The 25515-nt window shown below is 49.1% G+C and overlaps 1 protein-coding gene across 1 annotated transcript in view; it reads right to left on the bottom strand.

Annotated features, from left to right (window-relative positions):
* LOC116909256 overlaps window positions 1-12136 on the bottom strand; it is a 91064-nt gene extending 78928 nt beyond the window's left edge. The window contains 6 exon segments of the mRNA XM_032912778.1: window positions 267-288; window positions 291-332; window positions 335-381; window positions 3186-3256; window positions 11854-11946; window positions 12083-12136. Of these exon segments, the coding sequence (XP_032768669.1) occupies window positions 267-288; window positions 291-332; window positions 335-381; window positions 3186-3256; window positions 11854-11946; window positions 12083-12136 (329 nt within the window).
* Between the last annotated feature and the right edge of the window lie 13379 nt (window positions 12137-25515).

Genomic DNA, 25515 nt, shown 5'->3' with positions numbered 1-25515 from the left:
TAGGCTATGGGTGTGCACATTTACCATCCCGGGCAGTAGCAGAGTGTACAGCGAGGAGTGAGCACTGTGCAGGCAGCGTGTTGCTGAGTCCTTGGTCTCGAGCAGCTGAGCCCCTTGACTCTCGTATGTGGTGGGGCCCATTAAGTCTACCTGAGATGTTCCATAGAGCAGTCATCCCCTACCCCACCACTCCACTGCCCTTTCCTTATGGCTCTGGCCTCGCCTCCTCAAGGGTCTTAGACTCATGGACCTCGGGACAGCTCTACACAAGGCTCAGGACTGATCTTCCAAGGCCCAGCATGTCTCAGAGTGGTGGGGACACAAGTGGACCCTTGCCCAGCACTGAGGATGAAGCCAAGAGGACTGTGGCCCAGAACAGCACTGTGGAGGGAGGGATGGGGGTCACATGGGCCGCAGTAACTCTGCCCTGCAGCTCGGCCCCCAGAGGGAACACCCAGTCACTTCACTCCTGGAAAGCTTTGCCTCCCCTTTCTCTCCGCTCAAGGTGTTCCTAGGTCTGTCAGCACCACAACGAAACCCACAGCTAGGCGACTCGTGCACAAGAGGCTTCCGAGATCTGCCTGAGCTCTAAAATGCCCCACTGAGCCTAGAATCTGTCTCCATAGATAGCCCCATGGCACCCAGACCAACACCAGACATCTGCTCATATCAGACAAGCTTTCACTGAAGCCATGCAGCCTCCAAAGGGGCCCTCTTGTCATTCGCTCCTCTCCAGAGTGTCATCTAGCAGAGAAAACTCCAGCCCAGGAAAAAGACTATGTTCCTAACCATCTCTCTCCATTTTCTTTTGTTTGTTAGTTTTGACAGAACACCACATACCAAGCTTCCCTGAACTTGCTGTGTATCCAAGGGTGGCCTTGGTCTCCTAGTCTTTTTGATTCTATCCTCAAGTGCCACCAAACTTCTCTTATCAGTGCTGGGGACTGAACCCATAACCTCACTCATGCTAGGCAAACACTCCCCCAGTTGAGCTACAATCCCAGCTCAGCCCCACATTTTTTTTGTGTCAGGGAGCAAAGGATTCCATTACTGAGGACTCCACTGGTGTGGAACAGGCTCTGGAAAAACCGTTTTTACTTTAAGTGCTAAATCCAGACCTGGGCCCACAGGAAACTAGACAGACTCAAAGCCTGGCCTCTCTGCCGTTGTTCTGTGGGACTTCTTCGCCATGGGCCGCCTGCTTTCCTTGTCAGGTCTGTATGCATGCTTTACTGTCAACTTGACACAATTAGAGTCACTTGAGCAGTGGGACCCTCAATGGAGTAACCGCCCAGAACTGACTGCCCTGGAAAAGTATCTCCATTAAGGACTTGTGTGGGTGTGCGTGGCACCATCTCTAGGCCGGCAGCCCTGGATCTAACACAGGACCTTGCCAGCGGCTAGCGAGTGAATAAACAGTGTTCCTCCAGCAGTTTCTGCTCCGACCTCACTCAGCAAAGGACTCCTTTGTAAGCTTTCTTCCCTCCGTCGCTGGTGGTCATCGTGTTGACCCGACCACAGCTACAGAGAACAGATTGGCAGAGCATGCTAACCTGTATAACCCATCCCTTCCCTATTAGGGCTGCAGGCACAGAAGGCCAGTTCTAACCTCAGGCTCACCTTGGGTTCCATAGGGCGTATCACTCCCTAGTGGAGGGCAATTACCACGAAAGAGCAGAGATGATCATTGGGTGGGGACCTAGTGGCTTCCTCAAGGGCTGACAGTGGGAAGGCCTTCCTCACACCACTGTCACAGAGCCAGAACTCGGCCAATGATAAGCAGCTGCACCTTGCTGGGGCAGCCTGGCCATGCAACTCCTCCTCCTCTAAGGCTCAGGTCAGCACCGGAAAGGCGCATGTGGGATTTCTGGAGTCCTGCATTGTTCTTCCCAGCATGCTGATTGCCTCCCTCTGCTTTTCACAACTACTCAGCTCTTAAACTGGTGCATGGGGACTGGTGGCCAAGCCTAGAATGTGCGCACTGCTGGAGCTCTGGGTTTTGCCCTCAAACTCCAGGTCACAATCATTGAGACTAGAAAAAACAGGAGATGGGGGTTCTGGGAGCATTGCCTCTGGGCCCTGCTCCTGACTGGTAGGAGGGCCTGTGCTTGGTCCCTGGAAGGTGGGGGAAGGAGGAGGGACGAGAGCTAAGGCCTGCATCCTTGTGTGGAGATAGGAGACCAAGACCATCCAGGATGAAGACAATTACTCTACTCCAAGCCACAAGCTAGCAATGCGTCCTCTGAGCAGACAAAACTGTCCCCATTTCTACCTCCCACAGAGGCCTTTGTCCCCCTCCTACCCCAGTTGTTGTCAGGGGTAGGGGGTCCTAAGGCAGTGCCTGGAGTCTCAGACCCTGAGCTTAGAGACATTCCAATGGTACTTCCTCTCTCAGAATGCAAGTGTCAGTCTGGTCCCAGGGAAGTGACAACCCTCAGGGCCCCTGACTTAGCATTTCTGATGAGGAATGGGGGACAATAGGTCCCTTAGAGGAGACAGCCTAAAGCCTTTCAGGGGACCCATCTGCCCCTGGCCAGCATCCCCCCACCCCCACCCCCTGCCCCTGAATTCCTGGACAAAGGCTTTATTTTTTTAACAAATGAATTTGCAATAAAAAGGAAGGGGAATCTGTCAGATGGGGCTGTCTTCAGCGGCTGCCCTTGGAGCTTTGAGCCCACAGTCAGGGAGCCCTGGGAAACCAGCGGAAAGGAGAGTTCCAGGCTTGGCTGGGTCACAAAAGGGCAGCTAAGCTTGGGGGCAGGCAGGACATTGCCTTTTCCCTCCCCAGATCATGGCGGGCGGGGGGGGGAGAGCAGCTGGTCTCAGGGGATACAGAGACCAGAGTCATCCAAAACCTGCACAGGGACCTACCTACTCCAAGTGAGCAACAGGCAGTACTGGGAAGTGGGTCCCCTTTACCAGGAAAGAGGGTAGAGGCAGGATTATCAGGAGTTCAAGGCCAACCTTGGCCACATAACAAATTTGGGGCCAACCTGGGCTATAATAAGACCCTTTTCCCCAAACAAAACCTGTTAAGATAGACCTTCATTTGATCTTTACTCCAAAGTGACGTTTCTTCAGCATGGTTCTCTCTCCCTGGATTTTCTGGTCTGGCTTAGTGAGCTCGAAGTCCATTAGTCATGGGAAGGGGTTATGGGTTCATACAGGAAACACCAGGATCTTACCTCAGATTCTCGGACTCCTTCAGAACTTCCACCGGGGACCCCAGGACAGACGTCACCTCAAAGTCTTGAAGCTGAAGCACAAAATGTCGTGAGTAGATCGCCTCTCAGTTCTCGCTGATGTTAGAGGCTAAGGTCCCTTCCTCAAAAAGAAGGTTCTAGATTCTGGGTACCGAGATACTCCAGTCGTGCCTGCTTCTCCCTGCTACACGAATGTTCTCATTTTACCCAGAAAGACCTTAAAATCGGATAGGATTCCTGTAACAGAAATCTACAAACTAAAATAAATAGGAACATAGAAGAAATGTGCTACTGGGGCAAAGGTGCTTGCTGCCAAAGCCCGAGTTCAATCCTAGGGCCCCGCATGGTGAGAGAGAACTGACTTCTACCAGCTGCCCTCTGCCCTCCATGTGTGCACCCACACAGAAAATGAGTTAATAAAGATTCTGACAACCACAAACAAGAGGACACCAAGTTAAGTGACAAACGGCGTCAGCTGCTGCTGCTGAGGGCTAATTACAAACCCACAATATAAGCAGTTGTACATACGTACAACAGTGACCAAGAGAAATGTGCAGGCACAGGACTGGATGGCCCAGCACCACCGGGTTGGTGGTATGTGTGTTTATTGCAACAAAGATTACTTTCTAGAATCAGATATAGTGATGTCTCCTATGATCCCAGACCCAGGTGGGAAATCCGAGAGGCGTGGTGCATGCCTGTAATCCTAGCTTTGGGGAGGCAAAGGTGGAAGCTATGGGGGGCTGGAGAGATGGCTCAGTGGTTAAGAGCACTGACTGCTCTTCCAGAGGTCCTGAGTTCAATTCCCAGCAACCACATGGTGGCTCACAACCATCTGTAATGGGATTCAATGCCCTCATCTGGTGTTGTCTGAGGACAGTGTACTCACATTAAATAAATAAATAAATAAATAAATAAATAAATAAATAAATAAATAGTGGAAGCTATGAATTCAAGGGCTACCCTGGGCTGTGTGTGAGTTCCTGGCCAGCCTAGGCTGCATGGTACCTAAAAAAAATAAGTAACTTTTAAGAATCACACTAGGGATGTAGCTCAGACTGTTTGCCTAGAATGTGCAAAGTCACAAACTCCATCCCCAGTGCTGAGGAAAACTAAAAAGGAATTTTTAAAAATTATTTATCTTTCAGGAGTGGCACACAGCTTTCATCCCAGTTTGGGAGGGATGTGTGTGTGTGTTCATGTGAGTGAGTGTGTGTGTGTGTGTGTGTCCATGTATGTATATGTGTGCATGTGCGTGCATGTTTGTTCATGTGCATGTGTATGTGTGTGCATGCGTGTGCGTGTCTAGGCCAGAGACTGATATCAGGCAGCTTCCTCTGTTACTCTCCACCTTAGTTTTTGAGTCAGAACATCTCACTGAACCTGGAACTCACCAACTGGGCAAAGCAAGCAACCAGGAGCCCCAGGGAACCTCTGCTCTCTGCATCCCTAGGGCTAGCATCATAGGTGTACACAAGTCCAGCCTTCTCTGGCAGTGCTGGGGATTTGAACTCAGGTCCTCGTGTTTGTGCAGCAAGTGCTTTACCAATTGAGCCATTTCGCAAGCCCCGCCAAAAGACATTTTATAATGTGGTACATGCTGTAATGTGGGTAAACCTTGAACTCATCATTCTAAGCGAAAGAAGCCAGAACAAGCCAGCTTGTCAGCCAGGGTACACTTACACAGAGCGCCAGAAGCACAAAGGTCCCCAGAGTCAGGAGAAAAGAGGTAGAGTCGGGGAAGAGCTGGGGAATTCGTGAATAATGTGTAGGGTGTCCAGCCTTTTGTCATTTGTTATTTATGAAGTTCATGCTTGTCAAACACAGAATCAAGTTACACACACACACACACACACACACACACACACACACACACACACACACACACGTGTCTCAGAATGTCTTAAGTAAATTTAAGGTTTTGTGCTGGGCCACATTCACGGCTATCCTGGGGTACACGTTAGACAGGCTTTCAAGAGAAGGGGAAAAGAGCCCTCCATGCAAGGAGCAGCAGGGCCTAGGATGGTACAACCCAGCCTGCAGGGACCTCGCAATCTCAGGAGTGCGACGCTGCCTACAAGTACCTCAGCAGCACACTGCACACGGTACACTCAGGCTGTGGAACTAAGGGGTCTTCGGGTTTCCATTGCTGTGAAGAAACACCATGACCAAAGCAACTCTTAGAAAGGAAAACGCTTCATTGGGGCTGGCTTACAGTTTTGCAAACCTCTGGTTTGGGGCCAGCTGCCCCCTGCCTCCCTCTGGCTGTTGCCTGTACTGGTCCAGTAGGTCTCTGTCTCCCAGGCTTGGAGCTGGACCTCACACACTTGTGTCTACACACACTTCCATTTCACATCCATTCGCAAGGCAGCCCAGCATCCCGTTCGGTTTACTGATGGGATCCATGAGAGTCTAGAAGCAAAGTCCACCTGATGTGGCTTGAATAAAAATGGCCCCATAGGCCCTTAGGAAGTATTAGGAGGTGTGACCTTGTTGGATTAGGTGTGGCTTTGTTGAAGGAGATGTGTCACTGAGGGGTGAGCTTTCAGGTTTCAGAAGCTCAAGGCAGACATAGTGGCTATCTCCTCCTGCTGTCTGTGGATCAAGATCTAGAACTCTCAGGTCTTCCTCCAGCGCCATGTCTATGTGTATGCTGCCATGCTTCCCGCCATGATGATAACGCACTAAACTTGTGAAACTGTAAGCCAGCCCAATGAAGCGTTTTCCTTTGTAAGATTTGCCTTGGCCATGGTGTGTCTTCACAGCAATGGGAACCCTAAGACCCGTGGCTTCAAAGGAGAGGAGCCGTAGGCTAAAACACAAACCTCTCCTTGGGCCTAGGAGAAAATCCTTCAGATTAGCCACTCTTTATCACAACTGATCTCCCCCAGGGGACTAGAGAGGTGGATCTGTGACTAAGGGGGAAGAGAGCATTAGCACGAGCTTGGGGTCAGTTCCCACACCCACACTAAGGGGTTTACATCTGCAACTCCAGCTCCAGGGTACCCACTGCCTCCCTCTGGCCTCCATGAGCAAGGAGTAAACTCAGGCAGCTAAATACAAAAGTCATTCAATTAAAAAAAGTTAAGGAATTCATCTCAGACCACCCCCCTTCCAGCCAGGCCCCTGCAGGTCATCCTGGTCCCCTGGCACGAAAGCCTCTCCTTGTCCCTGTCACCCAGCTGCTCCCTGCATGGTGTCCTGTTTCACCAGCAGCCCAGGTCCAGCGTGCAGGCTCAGTGATACCATCTTCATTTACAACCATATGTCAGCCGACCTGGTCTATCCTAGTCCACACAGTTGGAAATGGCAGAGACAGCTGTACAAAGTGGCTACATTACGGGTGGCAGTGAGCAAAGCAATGAACACGTGAATAAATGAGGCTTTCCATGCATAGGCCACAGGAGGGCATAGACGACCTGTGGTGGCAGAAGTCAGAAGAATAATACCCTCAGCAGAGGTGGCCAGGAGGCAAGGGAGGAGGGGAAGGAGGAAGAGGAAGGCCTGGGATGGGACTTGGCCTCTTGCTGAGTGCAGGGCTAGACCAGTGTCTTCAGTTTGTAAAAGTTCATTTGTGGGGCTGGAGAGATGGCTCAGAGGTTAAGAGCACTGATTGTTGTTCCAGAGGTCCTGAGTTCAAATCCCAGCAACCACATGGTGGCTCACAACCATCTGAAATGAGATCTGATGCCCTCTTCCGGTGTGTCTGAAGATAGCTACAGTGTACTCATATATAATAAATAAATAAATCCTTTTTTTAAAAAAAAAAAAAAAGTTCATTTGTTCAGAGTATTTGTGACTTTTAAGCTAGACATGGTGTTCCATGCCTGTAACCTAAGCACTTCTGAAGCAAGAGTAACGGAAGTTCAAGGGCATCCTCAGCTACACAGCAAGTTCAAGGCCAGCTTGAACCAGAGAGCCTGCTCTAAAGGGGAAGAGGGTGAGGAGGGGAGGGACGTGGGGGAGTATCAGGGTCCAGGCTCCACATAGGATTAAAGTTCTCAACTGGAAGCAGGGCTACCAGGAAGGAGCATAATAAATATACGCAGACTACTCTTTGGATACAAACTGACAGGCAAGTTCAAGGCTTAAAGTTCCTCTCTCTTCTCTTTCACTCTGCTTTCTTTCTCTCTCGCTCACTTGCCCACAGCTTGAGGCTGCACAGTCTGCTTTTCTCCTGTGCACTTTTCTTATCTTGAACTCCCACACTCCTACACACCTCTGTTCATTCCTCTTTCGCTCTCACACACACTCTTCATACACACCTCACACACATCTCACACACACCACACTCACTCACCTTCTCTCCTTTTACTCACATTCTCTCTTCACTCACTCTTCACATAGTCCTCTCTCTCTCTCTCTCTCTCTCTCTCTCTCTCTCTCTCTCTCTCTCTCACACACACACACACACACACACACAATCTCATGTACACCTCACACCTCACTCTCTCTCCACTTGTTCTTTATATGCTCACACATGCTCACACATGCTCTTTACATGCTCACACATGCTCTCTTACTCATTCCCTAGCTTTTCTCATGCCCCAGTCTTTTATTGATACTCCAAAAGCAGGTAGAAAAAAGACATTATACAATCATTGCCAAATCAAATTCAAAAGAATAACCACATCCCACAAAGAACTAAGAATTACAATAGTTCCCCAAAGTTTCAAACTTCCCCTATTCCCTGTGGCCACAATAATAATAATTGCAAACTTATCGTTATTGAAACTTTAACTTTTAACTTACTATACTTCAGAGCTCAGAGCTCCGAGGTCAGCTACCTGCATTTCCCTGTGAAGCTCTAATGATAAATGACATGGGCAAAGCTGCCAGGCAGTGGCCAGAAAGAATCAAGTTAACCCTTAACTCAGCAGCTCCCCTGGCTTCCTGCTTCTGCACATTGCACACAATGACTCTCCTCAGAGTCCCAGTGTTGTGAATTAGTTTTACTAAGATATAATTTTATGCGTTTTATACTTTCTTATCCCTACACATCCAAAGGAGACCAGGAACCACTCTCAAATGTTGTGCAAAACTCATTTAATAACTTCAATAGTTTTTTTCCTCTCTTGGGATTCCAATGTTGGCTCTAATTCATTTTCTAATAATTTCTTCGAACTTTCTTTGTAAGTCGAGCATTAACCTAGAACTACCATTGTGCAGTCATTACATTGTTTCCAGGATGAGAACACACAGCATGCACCGGGCCATTAGGGCTGTGCTGTGCCCCTATGCCTCAGTTTCCAATTGTTTAAGAATCATTACATCAAGGAACATTTAGTTTCACAGAATTCACCAGAACAGAAGGAGAAATAGGAAAGTCAGATATAATAGAATAATTATGCACACCAAGACCAACTGAAAGGCAGTCATGCACAAATGAAATCTATACAGTTGCTGTCCCGGGTTAAGGTTAGGAGAAATGGGAACAACTGTTTTTTACAAAGAGCTGCCATGGCTACTGAGATGTCTTCAACCCAGCCTGCTGCAGGCAGTCCCTGTCATCATATGCTGTCCACAGCAAGGGAGTAGGGAAGGGAATGGATAAGAAGGGGGGAGGATGCAAGGGAGAAGGAGGGAAAGGGAAATTAAGGAAGGAAGAGAGGACAGAAAGAAGGAAAGCCAGAGATACTGCTGGATGGATGGATGGATGGATGGATGGATGGATGGATGCATGCATGCATGTACACATGATGCATCAGATGAATGGTGCACAAATGAATGAATTCATGTGTGGATGGATGAGTAGAGGGATGGATGGATGGCTATGCTAATAGATAGATGAATGGATACATGGGTGCATGGATGGATGGATGAATGGATGCATGGATGAATGGATGGATGCATGGATGGATGGATGGATGCATGGATGGATGGAAGGCAGTCCTGCAGAAAGATGAATCAACTGGTAGTCTTTACAAGGTATTGTAGGACACTCTTCTCCCAGCAAAACAGGCTTCATCTTCATCAGACTAGCTGTGACAGCTTCCAGGACATCCTGAGACTGGAGTCCTTGTCACTGTCATTCTCTCAGAGGAGTGGGGGAAGGGCCACTGGATCCTCACCTGAGATTGCAACTGCTCTCTCCTGCACCCCCAGATGTTTGTATGTCATTCTGCTTCACTGTGAGTGGCCTCGGTCTCAGGTGTAAAGTATACTGTGGAGGAACCGATGGAGGGACTCTGTCCACGCAGCTGTAGGGAGGTGCTCATCCACACTGGGGCAGACTTTCCGGCTGGCTCACCCGTGCTTCTGTAAGGAGCACCTCAGCCATGCTTTGTAAGCAAACACAGAACTCATGCTTCCCCAAGCTGGACTCCAGTGGACTCCCACTTGGGTTTGTTGTTGGTGTCCTGTGAGGAGGGCATAGGTGTGTCTGTATCTTCTCAGTGAGAGTTCTCACAAGGAGCCTGACCAGGAAGGACATGGACACTTTTGACAGTTTAAAGGTCAGAGGAGTCAGGTGGCTAGGTGGTACAGTGGTACTCTGGCATGTGTGAGACCCCAGGGACCTCGCAGTCCGTCCCCAGTTAAGACTTATTTTTATGTAAGTATTTATTTCAAGTCTATATGCCATGTTGGTGAGGGTGTCCAGTTTCTAGAACTGGAGTTACAGGACATTGTGAGTTAACTGGCATGTGTACTGGGATCTGAACTAGTCTTCTGGAAGAACAGGAAGTGCTCTTAACCACTGAGCTGTCTTTCTAGCCCTCCATTCATTATTAAGAATTATAATTGGGGGTGCTGGGGAGATTGGTCAGTGGTTAGAGCACCAACTGCTTTTCCACAGGTACTGAGTTCAGTTCCCAGCAAGCACATGGTGGCTCACAACCATCTGTAATGGGACTTGATGCTCACTTCTGGTGTGTCTGAAGACAGCTACAGTGTACTCATATAAATTTTTAAAAAAAATTCTTTTAAATGATGATCATTAAAAAAAAAGAATTTAGAATTGGGCACATGTGGTAGTGCATACCTTTAGTCACAGCACTCAGGAGCAGAGGCAGGAGGGTCTCTGTGAGTTCGAGGCCAGCCTGTTCTAGAAAGTGAGTTCCAGGACAATATGGAGAGTCTTTATCTCAAAAACAAAACAAAACCAAACAACAAAGAAAAGAATTTGGAGTTAACTCAGAGTCATCCCAAAGGCACCATCTACATGAAAACACAAAGAACAGGTTTGAGAAGCTCTTATCAGCAAGTACTTTGGCCAGCTCGAGAATGCTACACAAGCTCCTTTAGGACTTCAGAGGGAACTAAAAGGCCACATATACTCATAGGAAGGTTTGTCTAAGAAACACGACAACCATCATAGCAGGAAGAGGGAATAGGTGGGTGTCTTCTCTTACAAGGATGCATAGGAACTTTGATGTTTGAAAAAGAAGGAGGAGGAGGAAGAGGAGGAGGAAGAGGAGGAAGAGGAGAAACATTCAACCACCCAGTGAACGAGCCTACATTTCTGCCAGACTAACCCTACACGTAACCACTCACCTTTGTCCTCAGCTGTGGACTACACAGTGCAAGGCCAGAGCCAAGCAGAAAGAATAGCAGGGCGTGCAGAGGCCTAGAAGCTTGTCTGAACATGTATTTACACCAGTCTGCGTGTGTGTGTGAGTGTGTGTGTGTGTGTGTGTGTGTGTGTCTGTCTGTCTGTGTGTGTGTGCCTGTGTGTGTCTGTGTGTGCCTGTGTGTGCCTGTGTGTGTCTGTGTGTGTCTGTGTGTGCCTGTGTGTGTCTGTGTGTCTGTGTATGGATGGGGCTGGAGTTCAGAGGTCAACTCTGAGTCTTTTCCTGTCACTCTCCAGTTTATTTTGAGACTGGGTCTCTCCCTGAATCTGAGGCTTGTACATTTGACCAGACTTACTGATTGGTCAGAGAGCACTAAAGATCCTCTTGTCTCTGCTCCCCCATACCAGGGTTCCAGGTGTACGTGACCACACTGAACTTTTGACAAGGTTGCTGGGGATCCAAATGAAACAAAGAGTCGCAGAATGTACTCAGTAAATTAGCCAAGGCTTTTCTGGGATAAGCTCTGATCTTTCAGAATGTGTGCACACATGTGCATGTATCTGTGTGCCTTGCACATGTGTGTAGAAGCCAGAGGGCACCTTGGCTGTTTTCCTTATTTCCTGTTGTGACAGGATCATTTGCAGGCCTTGATTCAGCTGCTCATGAGACCCAGGACCCAGGCAATGGAGTTGCAAGTGTGACCCACTATACCTGGACTCTTTAAATGTGGATTCTGGCAACTGGACCTGGGGCCTCAGGTCTGCTTGGTAAACACTTTATTGACTGAGCCATCTCCCCAGCTACTCCTTCCTCAAGTAAGTATTCTTACTTTCATTATTTTACAGAAACTTAATCTGAGACTCAAAGTAGCTAACAAACTTAGCAAAGGCCACATTCAGACTTAGGAAAGTCTTGAGTCAGTGAGATGGGGAAGCAGGGAAAGGCTTTGCCACCAAGACTGAATCCCTGCACCCCACAGGTGGAAGGAAAGAACTATCTCTCTGAAGTTGTCCTCTGACCTCTACCACACATCATGGCACAGGAACATGCATGCACCACTCCAACATATATACACACACATGCGCACGCACACACATGCATGCATGCACACACCGTTGCCAGCCTAGCTCCTCCTCTACCTTGATAATCATGAAGTAGGAACAGGCTGTTGGCTCTGTCTTAGTGGCCGCCAGCCTGGGAGGAGAAGACTTGTTGAGGGTAAGGAGAAATTGCTGGAGGGGAGAGGTTTGAGGAACAGAGATGTCTATAAATTTCCAAACCTGTCTTCAATCTGATACAGAACATGTCATAGTTCAATGTCACCGCATCACTGCCACACCAGGTCCCCAGGATGCTTTTCTTTCTCACCAATTTGCTCTCAGTTTTCTGGTATTCTCCACCCCCAAAGACAAATGGGGGCATAGGGCCAAAGACAGTTACCTGCCTGGGAACTCCAAGGTAGAAGAGCATGGTTGGGGGCTGGGGCTGCCTACCTTGCTAGTGTGAGTGGCGTGGCTCTCCTCCCATTGGTTGGGAACATAACCAAGGTCCTGTGGGACTGTTCCTCCCCCACCCTGCAGCTCTGCCGTCCCCTACGTCACCCTTGCCTGGCTCTGCACCAATGGCCTGAGCCTCCTGTCAGATGTGTGACTCAGTGTCCCTGAGAGATGCACCTCACCTTCACAGGCTGCCATGCAGGATGATGCCTCCTGTCCAGCCTGTGCGTCTGCAGTTTCTGAAAGCACAGCCAGATGGTACCAGATAGAACCAGCACAAGATGAGAACAAGAGGGTGAGAACAAGGGACGCTCTCCGCCTCCTACAGGTCCAAGAGTTTGCCTTGCCCCTTGGCCCACCTGCCCTTCCCCAGTTTGAACACCAGCATCAATGCTCCCGATGGCCTAAGCAGGCCTGGAGGTCCTGTGTGTTTTTACTTTTTCTCTTACCACAACCCCATCTGATGCATCAATGAGTTTGCTCAATGCATCAGCTAGTATGAGTCTCTCCCTCCCTCCCTCTCCCCCCTTCTTCTCTACACCCACTTGTCCACCCATCTCCATCCCATAATCTCCATCCCCATCATCCCCATCACCATCTCCATCATCCCTATCCCCAACTCCATCATCCCCATCCCCATCATCCCCATCACCATCCCCATCATCCCCATTCCCATCATCCCCATCCCTATCATCCCCATCCCCTTCCCCATCATCCCCAGTCCCATCATCCCCATCCCCATCCCCATCATCCCCATCCCCTTCCCCATCATCCCCATCCCCATCATCCCCATCCCCATCTCCATCATCTATATCCCCATCCCCATCCCCACCCCCACCCCCCCCCCCCCCCCCCTCCCCATCCCCATCCCCATCATCCCTCTCCATGGCCATGGCTTCAGCACAGCTATGACTTCTCTTGCCTAGGAAAACCCTCCAACTCTCCAGGGCCCCAATTTATCTTAAAAACATGAATCATGGGGTTGGGGATTTAGCTCAGTGGTAGAGCGCTTGCCTAGGAAGCGCAAGGCCCTGGGTTCGATCCCCAGCTCGAAAAAAAAAAAAAAAAAGAACCAAAAACATGAATCATGCTGGGTGGTGGTAGCACATGCCTTTAATCCCAGCTGCAAGGGGCTGGGCCTCCCACATTAATCATCCATCAAGAAAAAGCTGGCCTTGGTGCACATACTTAGGAGGCAGAGGCAGGCAGATCTCTGAGTTTGAGACCAGCTTTGTCTACAGAGCAGAGTCCAAGATGGCCAGGGCTACACAGAGAAACCCTGTCTTGAAACACCAACCAACCAACCAACCAACAGCAACAGCAAAAAGTCAAGAATCAACCTAGGGAGATGCACAGTGAGCAGAGCAAAGCATGAAGACCCACGTCTGGATCCCCAGCACCCACACGAAGCGTCAGGCACTGTGGTGCACACTTGTAATCCCAGACAGACAGAAGCAGAGCATCCCTGGGCTCATGGACAGCCAGTGTAGCCTACTTTGTGAATTAAGGGGAAAACCAGACAAACAAACAAACAAAACCCAGACAGATGATACCTGGAGATGACCCCTGGGCTGACCTCGGGCTTCTGCTTGTACCTGCACACACACTCAAGAGAGGATGGCTCTTTTCTTTCTCATCATAAAATCTCGACCATGGGGCTGGAGAGATGGTTCATCGGTTAAGAGCACCGACCGCTCTTCTGGAGGTCCTGAGTTCAAATCCCAGCGGTGGCTCACAACCATCTGTAATGGTATCCAATGCTCTCTTCTGGTGTGTCTGAAGACAGTGACTCATATAGTGTACTCATATACATTAAATAAATAACAAAAAATAAACCACAAAGCCAGCCAGCCTCTGCCTGCCCCTCTGGACATGCCCAGTGCCTCTCTCTCTCCAGCCACACTGGTACTTGTGCTAGGTGCGATGTCTTTACACAAGCTATTCCGTCTAAACACTGTTCCTCCTGCTGTCTGAACTCCAGGCTGCTTTAGGTCCCAGAAGAAATGCATCTCCCCAGTCCCCCCTCTGCCTACAGAAGGTCCCTCTCTACCTCAGCACTTTCTCCATTACTATCGTAAAATCTGTGATATAATTATTCTGACTTAGTTAATTTTGTAGCCCTCAGCTTCTGAAAAAAACTCAGTACCAAGCAGAGAAAGGAAAGGTTGAATGAATGAATGAATGAATGAATGAATGAACAAACGAACGAAAATTAATTCCAATCAAATTATATATTCCACCAATTCCATCATTCTGGCAACCACTAACAGCTGCCATCACCTACAGACAGAGGTCTTGAGACTCCAGGGACCTGTGACCCTAGGGATCTGTGACTCCAGGGGCCTTGAGACTCCAGGGACCTGTCACTCCAGGGACCTGTCACTCCAGGGACCTGTGCCGGGACTCATGGCTTGTCAGCAAAGAGCCAGGCTCTAACACAACTGGGCTCATTCCACAGTTTTGCCACCTCTAATTTCATATAAAAATATGTGGGGCCAGCATAATGGCTTAGTGAGTAAGAATACTTGCTCCAAAGAATCCCTGTCTCAAAAAACCAAAAGAAAGATAGAAACAAAGAAAAAAAAAGAAAGAAACAAAAGAAATAAACAAAGAAACAAAAAAAAAAAAAAAAGAAAAGAAAAGAAAACTTTTGCTGTTTTGAAACACTGCCTAGTATGTAGCCCAGGCTGGTCTTGAATCCTCCAGCCTTCTAAGTGTTAAGATTACAGATGTCCTTCACCCCACTCAGCTATTATGTTTCCTTGGTTGGTTTTGTGGTTATGTATTCTGGGGGAAAAACCCAGGGCCTCATGCCTGCCAGGAAAGCACTCTACAGGTGAGCTACACCCCGCCCCTCCCTTTTAAAGACATTATTACAGTGGCACAAAATGTATCATAGTATACACAATCATTCCTCTCCTCTTTGTGCACAAGTCCCACCTCCTGCTTAGACATGACTGATAGCTTGCCCGTGTTTCCCTGCAAAGCCAGTCTGGGAACACCTCGACCTTCCAGAAGGTGTTGTAAGAACTCTCCCTATTTCTCAGGCACTTAAAAAACAAACAAACAGGGGTTGGGGATTTAGCTCAGTGGTAGAGCGCTTGCCTAGCAAGCGCAAGGCCCTGGGTTCAGTTCCCAGCTCCAAAAAACAAACAAACCACAACCACACTGTCATTTCACAAAAAAGCTTCAAAGAACAAAGTTCATTTGGTGGCGAATCCATAGAAAATAACAGAAAATGTGAGGGCACACACAGGCAAAAGGCTTCACCTGGGTTCTGCATCTTATTAATTTACACTTTTATTCATGTGTGTGTGCATGTGTTCTTGTGTGTGTGTGTATGTGTGTGTGCATCTGTGCGTGTGTATGTATATATGTGTATGCATGTGTATGTATGTATGGGTGCATGTGTATGAATGTGTGTGCATGAGTGTAAGTGTGTCCATGTGTGTGCATGTGTGCATGTGCGTGCGTGTGTGTGTGTGAGCATGCACACTTGTGCACACAGGTACCTACACTAAATACATGTAGAGGCCACAGAACAACTAGCCAGAAGCAATTCTCCCATGTACCACATGTGTCCTGGATCTAACTCAGACCGTCTGCTTCAGAGCGATACCCTTTCCTCTCTGAGCCAGCTCACTGGCTCCATTGACTTATTTAGAACAGGGTCTTGCCATGTAGCCCAGGCTGGCCTGAAGCTTGTGGTCCTCCAGCCTCAATGGGTGTGCTCCTGTGTGCTTGGTTCACACCGCTCACTTCTGAGAAGAGGTTTGAAATGGACCTTGTGTGTTCTCCAGCCGGGAGGAGAAAGGTCTCTTGTATCCGGGTCATGTAGAGCCACCACGCTTCACTCATGTAGCCAGCTAACAGGGGTTTACTGAATCCCCAGAGGAGGAAGCAGCAGATAGAGATGGCGGTAACCTGCACCCCACTCATCAGTCACCCCTGGCCTGAACCCTCACTGATGCAAGAGAAAATTTAAGTAATTGGAACAAAACTCTGACACTTAATTCAGATAGAGAACATTGTGGAACGTGCTGGAAACCACAGTGCCTGCCTCCACCCCATCTAATGACATCACATTTTTTCAATGAACTTGAAGGTGTGGAGGCATGAACCTTTAATCTCAGTGCACAGGAGGGGAAGCAGCTCAGGAGTTCAAGGCTACAGAACCCGACTACACACGGGGCTACGTGACACCTTTTCTCAAAAGACCAAAAGTTGAAAAATCGCCAGGTGGAAAATGTCTACTAGATTTCAAGAATGGAGACACATAGACATCAGATGCTTTCTAATATTATCTTGACAATCTTGGGTTTAAAAAACTTATGAAAATTAATTCTACCTGCTTTCACATTTTAAAAATGTTAACTTGGGAAAGTTAACATTCCACAGTCAGGAAACACATGCAAGTCTATCTCGGCCTCCTCCAGAACTTCCCCGAGCTTGGGAGAGCTTCCCCAGGAGCCCTGTCCACCAGCCTCCCAGACCCTCCACCAGGGTTTAGATCAAGTCGCCAGCAGAACCCTACCTTACCCTCTTCGGGAAGGCGGAAGAGGGAAGGAGGGGGTGGGGGAGAATTCACCTGTAAGTTTACCTCAGCTCTCCCCAGCAAAGTGCAGCAAAGTGTCAGAGGGCATCTTGGAAGGAACCTGACCCCTGCAGATCAGGGTGGCTGCTCTCTCCATGCCTCTTAGAAAGCGTCTTCCGGCCTGTGCCCAGAGCAGGACCAGCACCAGGAGCCCCATGGGAACCAGCGTCAGCATTCTTCAGGAACAGGGGAGCCCACAAACCACAGCTCACTCCCTAGAGGAGCTGGCTTAGCTCTCTCCAGACCAAGAGAGAGGGAGTGAGGTGGTGGAGCATAGACCGGCCAATCAGAAGTCTGTGGTGACACTCCCAGCTCCCTGGGAAGGGATAGGAGAGGGCTTGAGATCACTGAGAGGAAGCTGTTTTTGTCTCCTAGGGACAGTGAGGTCTCAGGACATTCACACATTGTGGCTGTGCAGGTTTGTCAGTGTGTGTGTGTGTGTGTGTGTGTGTGTGTCTGAGCACACGTGTGGAGGTGAGACGACAACTTTGCAGGAGTCGGTTTTGTGTGTGTGTGTTTGTTGTGTGTGCGTGTGTGTGTGTGTGTGTGTGTGCGTGTGTGTCACAGCACGCGTGTGGAGGTGACAGGACAACTTTGCAGGAGTCGGTTCTGACACAGGAGTTTTGAGGTTGTGCTTAGACTTCACACCAAGCTCCATCACCCGCTGAGTCATCTTTCTGGCCCTGTGGTTTTTGCTTGTTTGTTTTGTAATCTAACATATAAGGCACAAAAATGCCTTCGTGCATGTAATCAGTGGCCTTGAGGACTGAGCTAAGCCCCCCCCTGATAGGCTCATGGTCAGATGCTTGGATGAGCTGTACCTCTGCTAGAGGGAACTGGGTGACCATCGGGACAGATCCACAAGGCCTTGGGGACAGTGGTGTCACAGTGCTGGGGCTCAGGGCTTTCCCAGAGGACAGGAAAGGCAGAATTGCTCACATCTACCTTGTACTCCCCAAGCTGGCCTCAGTTTCCCTCACTCCAGAATTCCCTCCAACTGGGCTTTTTTTTGCTAAGCTCCAGGTCCCAAATCCCTCATGGCAAACAAAGTCTTCATGAAGCACTTGGTTGAGGTAGGATATCTACAGTACAGCTCTACCATTCGAAGTGGGCAGCTCAAGGCTGGAGCAGTGGCTCAGTGGGTAAGGCGCTTGCTGATGGGTAAAGAGGGTAGGACCCAGGTTCAACTCTCAGCCACATAAAAGCCAGGCATGTGGCTCACACCTACAACCATAGCGTTGGAGGACTCCCCGATGGGGCTGGCTGGTCTATGGGTTAGCCTAAAGTAGAGAATTCCAGATTTAATAGGAAACTCACTCTAAAAAATTAAGGGGTCTGGAAAGAGTCCATCCATGTTGGGTACTCATGATGCCCTTACCTCTAACTTCAGGAAATAGAAGCCCCCTTCTGGCCACTCTTGGTCATGTGCACACTCTCTCTCTCTCTCTCGCTCACACACACACACACACACTCTCTCTCTCTCTCTCTCTCTCTCTCACACACACACACACACTCTCTCTCACTCTCTCACACACACACTCTCTCTCTCTCTCTCTCTCTCACACACACACACACACACACACACACACACAAACTTAGAGAATAAGTGACCAAAGAAGACTTATCTGATGTCCCCATCTTGGGGGACGGATATACGTCCGTAAGTCCATATGTACACACATGCACACACAATATATACACACAAAGAAATGCAGCACATGGTGTGCTGTATGCTAGCATGATCTCAGACTTGTGCATCCATCACACAAGGCAGTATTAAACTATTTTCATTGCTTTGGAAGGAAACCTTGGGGCTGTTAATCCAGGGTCTGGTCTCTGGTCTTGGCCACCATTTTTATTTTTTGGGAGAGTGTCCTTTGGATATTTCACACAAACAGCGTGACATGAGGCCTTTTGGATCTGGCTTCCTTTTCAGAATATGTGCTGCTGAAGTGTGCACTCTGGCTTCCTCCTCAAACAGGTGGTGTTCCTGTCCCAAGCATCTTCACTGTCCGGAGCCCTGAGCCACGAGGCTGAAGTCCCAGTTTCTGGGGGCCTATGATGCTTTCCAGGGTGCCTTCAGGGAGAGGTGAAAGCTGAGCCCCAGAAGGTTGGTCTGAGGACGACATGCCTAGTGGGGACACAAAATGCATCTACAGACAACATTCACACACTGAAACGATGCCAGCCAGGGAATGAATGGTTGACCGCAGTGCCCTGCAATGGGTGCTCTGGGAGCAGTTTCTGAGGAGAGTTTCTCATGGCCTCCAAGAACAGATCCTAATAGTAATAATGACAACACTGTCCTCAGAAGGCTGTGTCTAGCAGTAATGGAACCCTCATGTGGATTAATTCCATCAGCTCCCCAGCCATGTTCCCACTAGGTGGAGCAAGCCTCAGAGAGGGTAAGTCACTCCCCCAACCTCACACAGCTTCTGAGGGTTTTGATCCACTCTAGCTGAAGAGGCCTTGCTCTTTTAACCTTGGTGGCTTTTCTGGGCCTTTCTCCACCTTCTCCCCTGGGAGAGTCTACCTCAGTCTATAGTCTGGATTCTCCCCATTCAGAGTCGGGACATTGAGCCAAATCTTGCCATCTCTGCTGTGGTCTCCAGGCAACATGGAAATGTTAACAGAGTGGGCATTCTACAAACTAGTGCCTATGCCCCATTGCAGAAACAGAATCACCAGGGCGGCCCTGCCTCCCTCTGTCCCAGTCACTAGTACCTCATTGTGTCTGCTGTCATGCCAGGCCAAGGTGATGTGCCGCCCAGGAGCTCTGCACTGTGTCCCATCTCTAAACAGTTAGAGCATCACAGGGCCACACCTTGCTCAGCTGGCCCATGGAGCCAGGTAAGGGACAGCATTCCCACAGGCCTTTTAGACAAGCACCTGCCACAGACCCTGCTTCCACTCTGTTTTCACGTCTGCACTCCTGGAGCTAATGAGACGTCACTTCCACTCACAATGACCAGAGCATGAATCAGGCCTACTACGCAGATGGGACTATTGGAAGTCAGGAGCCTGCATCTTTCTAATAATGTGTTTTCTCTGTTCTGGGGACAGAACCCAGGACTTTGCCCATGTGAGCCAACTGCCCCCCCCCCGCACTGCGCCCGCCCTCCACACCGTGCACCCTCGCAGCCCTAGACTGATACTATGTCACACTGATTTTATTTTTGTGGTTTTTATAAGATTATTTATTATTTTGTATGTGTGTGTGTTCCTGAGTACACGTATGTGCAACACCAAATACACATATGTACAGTACATGTGTGGGTTTCTGCAGAGCACAGAAATTAGTGCCAAGTCTCCTGGAGCTGTAGTTGGGGCATTTGTGAGCCAGAGTAGGTGTGGGAACCAGACCCTGCCCTTCTGTAAGAGCAGGGAGCACCCTGACCACTGAGCCATCTCCCCACCACCTCCCCACCCCAGGTTTGTGGTCTTGTTTTGATTTTCGTTTTTTTCCAAGACAATATCCTTGTTCACAACTTGAGGTTCACAGAAACAGTGAAGGAAAGCCAGGGGCTTCCCATCCTCCTGCCTCATATGTCCGGCCTGTGCACACTCCGCAGTCCACACCACGGAGCTCCAGCTGCTAAGAGCCTTGGGCCCACCAGTGGCTCACAAGAAGACTGCTTCTGAACATGATGGTGATGCGGGCCCACTGTCTCAGACTCAAGAGGCTGAGGCAGGGGGATCAAAATATCCTAGGAGATACTTTCTGTGTCTCAGAACAGCAAAATCAAAAGAAGAGATGGGTTGGGCTTGTGTTCTCTCTCTCTCTCTCTCTCTCTCTCTCTCTCTCTCTCTCTCTCTCTCTCTCTCTCTCTCTCCCCCTCCCTCCCTCCCTCCCTCCCCCTCCCCCGTCTCTCTCTGTGTTGAGAAAGGGTTTCATGTAGCCCAGGCTGACCCTGAGAGTCACATCCCCCTGCCCTCCATCTCCCAAGTGCTATGATTGTAGGTGTACATCATGGTGTACTGCTCAGACAGTGCTGGGAATTAAGCTCACCATTTCCCTCCCCCTAGGCAAACACCCTACCAACTGAGGCACACCCCTAGCATGTCCTGTAGAGACAGGGACATCCCAGTAGAGGGCCCTCGAGCTGTGGGAGCCTGGCGGGCCTGTCTTAGGAAATGCTGCCCATCTGTTATCTTTGAGATGAAAGGGGCAGGGAGACTCTGTCCCCTATTCATCATGAGAAGGCAGGGAGGAGGGAGGGTGACTCCTTTCTGATGACTGCTCAGTGAGCTGGGCGAGCGACCTCTGAAAACCAGTTTCTTTCTTTTTTCTTTCTTTTCTGGTTTTTCGAGACAGGGTCTCTCTGCATAACAGCCCTGGCTCCTAGGGCTCACTCTGTAGACCAGGCTGGCCCCAAACCCACAGATATCCCCCTGCCTCTGCCTCCCAAGTACTGGTATTAAAGGGGTGCACAACTATTGCCTGTGGAAAACAACCTTCTTGATGTCTCTGGGCTTATTAATTCACTGGAACACTAAAGGGCTGGAAATGAAAAGTGAAGTCTCCTTCCTGTGTTCAGAGAGAGAACAAAGGCCAGAGAGGAGTCAGATGCAGGAGCTGTCACGTGATGAGCTTAGCAGGGCCCAGACTTGGGAGACAGATCATGCGGTCGTCAGCCACAGTAGACAAGTTCACAGGAGAGGGCAGAGATTTACACAAAAGCAACACAAATAAAAGCAGGCAGCTGTGTGTTTCTATACAAGCACACATCTCTCTTAGGTCCCAGCATGTCAGTGTGAGCATTTACCCACGAAAGGTACAAGGGGCCGGCCAGATGGGCCAGCTTGTGAAGGTGCCCACCACTGAGCCTGGTGATCCGAGTTCAATCCCCAGGACCCACATGATGGAAGGAAAGACGTGACTCCCATACTATGACCTCTACATGCATACCATGGTAAACGTGTGCCTACACATTCACATACCCAGTAAATAAATGTGTGGGGGGAAGGACACACAGCCTCACTCTGTATGGGTGTTCACGGCTGCTATTTTTACTTGGCGTTAGAAACAACACAAGCAAACAGCTCTCAAAAAGTACCTGGATAGACAAGTTGGGGCATTCCATAAAGTGAAATATTATACAACAATAAAAAGGTGCACGGTCTAAGGCATCATGGTCCACAGTCTCCGGAAAGGCTCACCTGGACCTGCATCAGTAACTTAACTCTGAGCGGTGCAGTGTTTTCCTCTGTTAATTAGGGAAGGAGACACTTGCCAAATGGCTGCAGTGTGTAGCTAGCCCACACTGTCCTTACTGCCGCTCTGATGTGCCGTGTTGGGAAAACCCTTAATGACAGGCTGACACCCACAAACATACTAGTGAACTCTTACTCATTGTCAGCTGATATACTTTCTCAATCAGAGGTCAAGTTCCTGATCCTGCTGCAACCGGGGCCTCAGGCAGGCTGGGAGAGGGAGGGCACACAAAGCTGACCCAGAAGAGCAGCAGGCAGGAAGGCAAACTCAACAGCCTGTGACTCCTCACTGCAACACAGGCTGGAGGAGCACCGCCTCCTCTTCCGTCTCTATGGAGCACTTCCTCCTGGTGTTGAAGGCCCTCGACACGGGGAAGGGTCTAGGCATGGACAGTCACCAAGTGCTGAGTGCAAGCCAGGAGAAAGGTCTAGAAAAATCTCTCCTCCTTCCTCCCATGAAAAGGTCTCCACAGGGGCACGAGAAGAGGATGTGCTGCTTAAGACCTCTGTCTCCTTCCTGATGCTTAAGTCTTTCAAAAGAGCACAGAATGCTAGGCTGATCCAAGACTGCTTTTCACTGTCCCAGGCTATGCACTCTGACTGCAAGAAGCGACCTGCCCTGTGCTCACGTGGTTTCTATCCACTGTCCTTCCCCAGGACTGGGCTCCTCAGCTGTGCTGCCGGGCTCAGGATGAGCCTGTTCCGGGCTCCCAGGGCATGAGCACAGAGCATGTGCCGGCAGAGCCACACTGGGTAGTTTGGCAAGCTCGATTTTTGAGACGGGGGTCTCACTGAAGGCCAGGCTAGCCTGGAATCCTGATCTTCTTGCCTCCACTTCTGACATGCGGGGATTATAGGCGTGCCTCACCGAGCCCCACTTAACCAGCTTGTTAATTATAACTTTCCATCTGCAAACATGCCCACCCACCCACTGCTCAGAATTTCAAAAGACGATAAGATGGGCGCTAACTATGCGGGGCCAGGCTTAGTAGATCCTGCTTGTCTAGCATGCGTGAAGCTCTGGGTTCGGTGCCCAGCACTGGATAAACAAGGCATAGCCAGCATCCCTGTAATTACAGCTCTAGGAAAGTGGAGGCTTAGGTTGTCCTCTGCGATGTGGTAAGTCTGAGGATAGCTGGGGCTAAACAAATGAGACCCTCTCAAAACAAATAAGCAAACAAGGCACTGTGAAGCCATCTTTACTATGAAATGGAATGTCTCTATTCATTTAGTTCTGGGCAGCACATACAGAGAATAGCATGTCCTAAGAACACAAACCTGTCCAAGATAAAGTTAGTGTTAGCCACTAACATGTGAATGGATACGTAAGTCTCACTCCAACTGTGGAACACTACACAGCAACGAAAAGTAAGAGAACAATGTTCAAGTTACATTCACCTCAAAATGTTAAGAAATCAGGACACACAGGGAAGCCCAGGTATCATGTGACTGCCTACAAGAAATACCCAGAATAAGTAAATCTTCACAACAAGAAACTGATTGGCTGTGGGTGGGCAGGGTCACATATGACTCAAGGGTTCAAAGTTCCTTTTGGGGAGGTAAAATATTAAGAGCATTGCAAATATACTCAAAATCGTTCATTATGCTGAGGGGCTTGTGGCTGGCACCTGTCATTCCAGCACTTACGAGGCAGAAGTAGAAGAATCAGGAATTAGGGGGCAGCCTGAGCCACATGAGACCCTGTCTCAAAACAAACAAACAAACAAACAAAAAACAGAAACAAAAACCAAACCAAAATGTATCACACACTTCAAGTGAATCATGTGGGGTGTGAATTAACTCAGTCTCTGCAAAGATGAACTCCACCCCCACAAAAAATTTCTTACCTCAAAGCTCTAGTAGGTGTCTGCTGACAGTTCCTCCTCCCTTCATTCTTTCCTCCTTCCTTCTTCTTCCCTTCCTTCCTCCGTCCTCCTTCTTCCCTTCCTTTCTTCCTCCTTGATCTTTCCTCCCCAGTGTTCCCTTCAATGGTGTGGTGCTGAGACTGAAACCCAGGGATTTATTTGCATATGCCGGGTAAGCACCCCACCAGCTGAGCTCCATCCCCAGCTCTGTTCTGTGCACCTCAGGTTGTCTGAGGCATATGGCCTCTCACATCTGCTTTCTCTTTGCCTCATTCTTTTGAGGCTCACCCACACCATGGGGTATGGGCACTTTTTTCCTTTTTTAGGACGTAACATGTGTTTAACCATAAGCTCAGGCCAGCCGGGGATACGAATTCTAAATGTGGGAGGATTGGCTGTGGACTCTGCACTTTGCTGGGGTTCTAGCAGAAAATCTAATGATTTTTTTGTGCCTAGAAGGTACTGAAAGCAATACTGAAGTGTGTGTGTGTGTGTGTGTGTGTGTGTGTGTGTGTGTGTGTTAACCACAGCTCATGAGACTATTGGGTGGAGACCAAGGAGGCCACAGAACATCCAACAGCTCACAGCCCTGACCTCTAACAACATAGAAGGATGTGGCCAGTGCTGTAATGTACTCTAACAAGCCCTGGGTGAGTTTCAGACAGGAAGTCCCTCTGCTGTGAACAGTTCCAACATTGCTACCCAGCATGCACAGTCTCCTCCAGCCCCCCGGTCTTTCTTTCTGGGTTCTTGGCAGGAGTGAGGGCATCTCAGTGTGCATTTACAAGCAAGATCTTCACAATAAAGAAGCAAGGGATGTGACGGCATTATTTTATTTTATTTTATTTGTGAGTTATTTTATTTGTGAGTTTGTGCCAGGGTGTGGAGCTCAGAGGGCAACTTGTAGGAGTTGAACCCTACCATGTGGGTCCAGGATACGGAACTGAGGCTGTCTGGCACAAAAGCCTCTCATGTTCAAGGCTGTGTCCTGGAGCATGGCACATAACCCAACCAGGGCAGGGCTTACAGAATGCACCATACCCAGTATCCCAGGCCAGACAGAAGTCAACCATGAAGGGCTGGACATCAGTTCAGGGGCAGAGTACTTGGCTTGCATGTTCAGGGCTCTGGGTCCATCTCTGTCACACATAAACCTGGCAAAGGGTGCTTGCAGTAGGGAGGTGGGGTGGGAAGATCAGAAACTCAAGGTCAATCTTGGCTACATAGCCTCATAAGAGTTCATGGCCAACCCAGGCTATAGAACCCTCTCAAAAAGAAAAGAAAGGGAAAATATAAATAAACAAACAATAAATAATAGAAAACAAAGGAAAAGAACATCAGAAAGGGAACACAAGTGACCAAAACTGACCTAATTCTTCAGGAGGTCGTCTGAACTGTCTGCTGTAAGCAACCAAGCCCACGTCAGTAGGTTATCACCGTACTGGGCTGGAGACAGCTCAGCCCCTCCATCGTTAAAAGAGGAAGGCTTGTTACGGTCCTATTCAGGCATCTTCCCTTTTAATTACTAAGACAACACAAAGAAAGCATTTCTGTGGTAACCAGCCCACACTGATCATGCTGCTAGAGGGGTTTGGGGTCCCCCAGGCACCATGTACAAAAGCTGTGGAGAGC

This window comes from Rattus rattus, chromosome 9 (assembly GCF_011064425.1).
Source record: "Rattus rattus isolate New Zealand chromosome 9, Rrattus_CSIRO_v1, whole genome shotgun sequence".
Lineage (NCBI taxonomy): Eukaryota > Metazoa > Chordata > Mammalia > Rodentia > Muridae > Rattus > Rattus rattus.
Note: the sequence above shows the minus strand (reverse complement) of the source record. Positions and strands in the feature narration are given on the sequence as shown.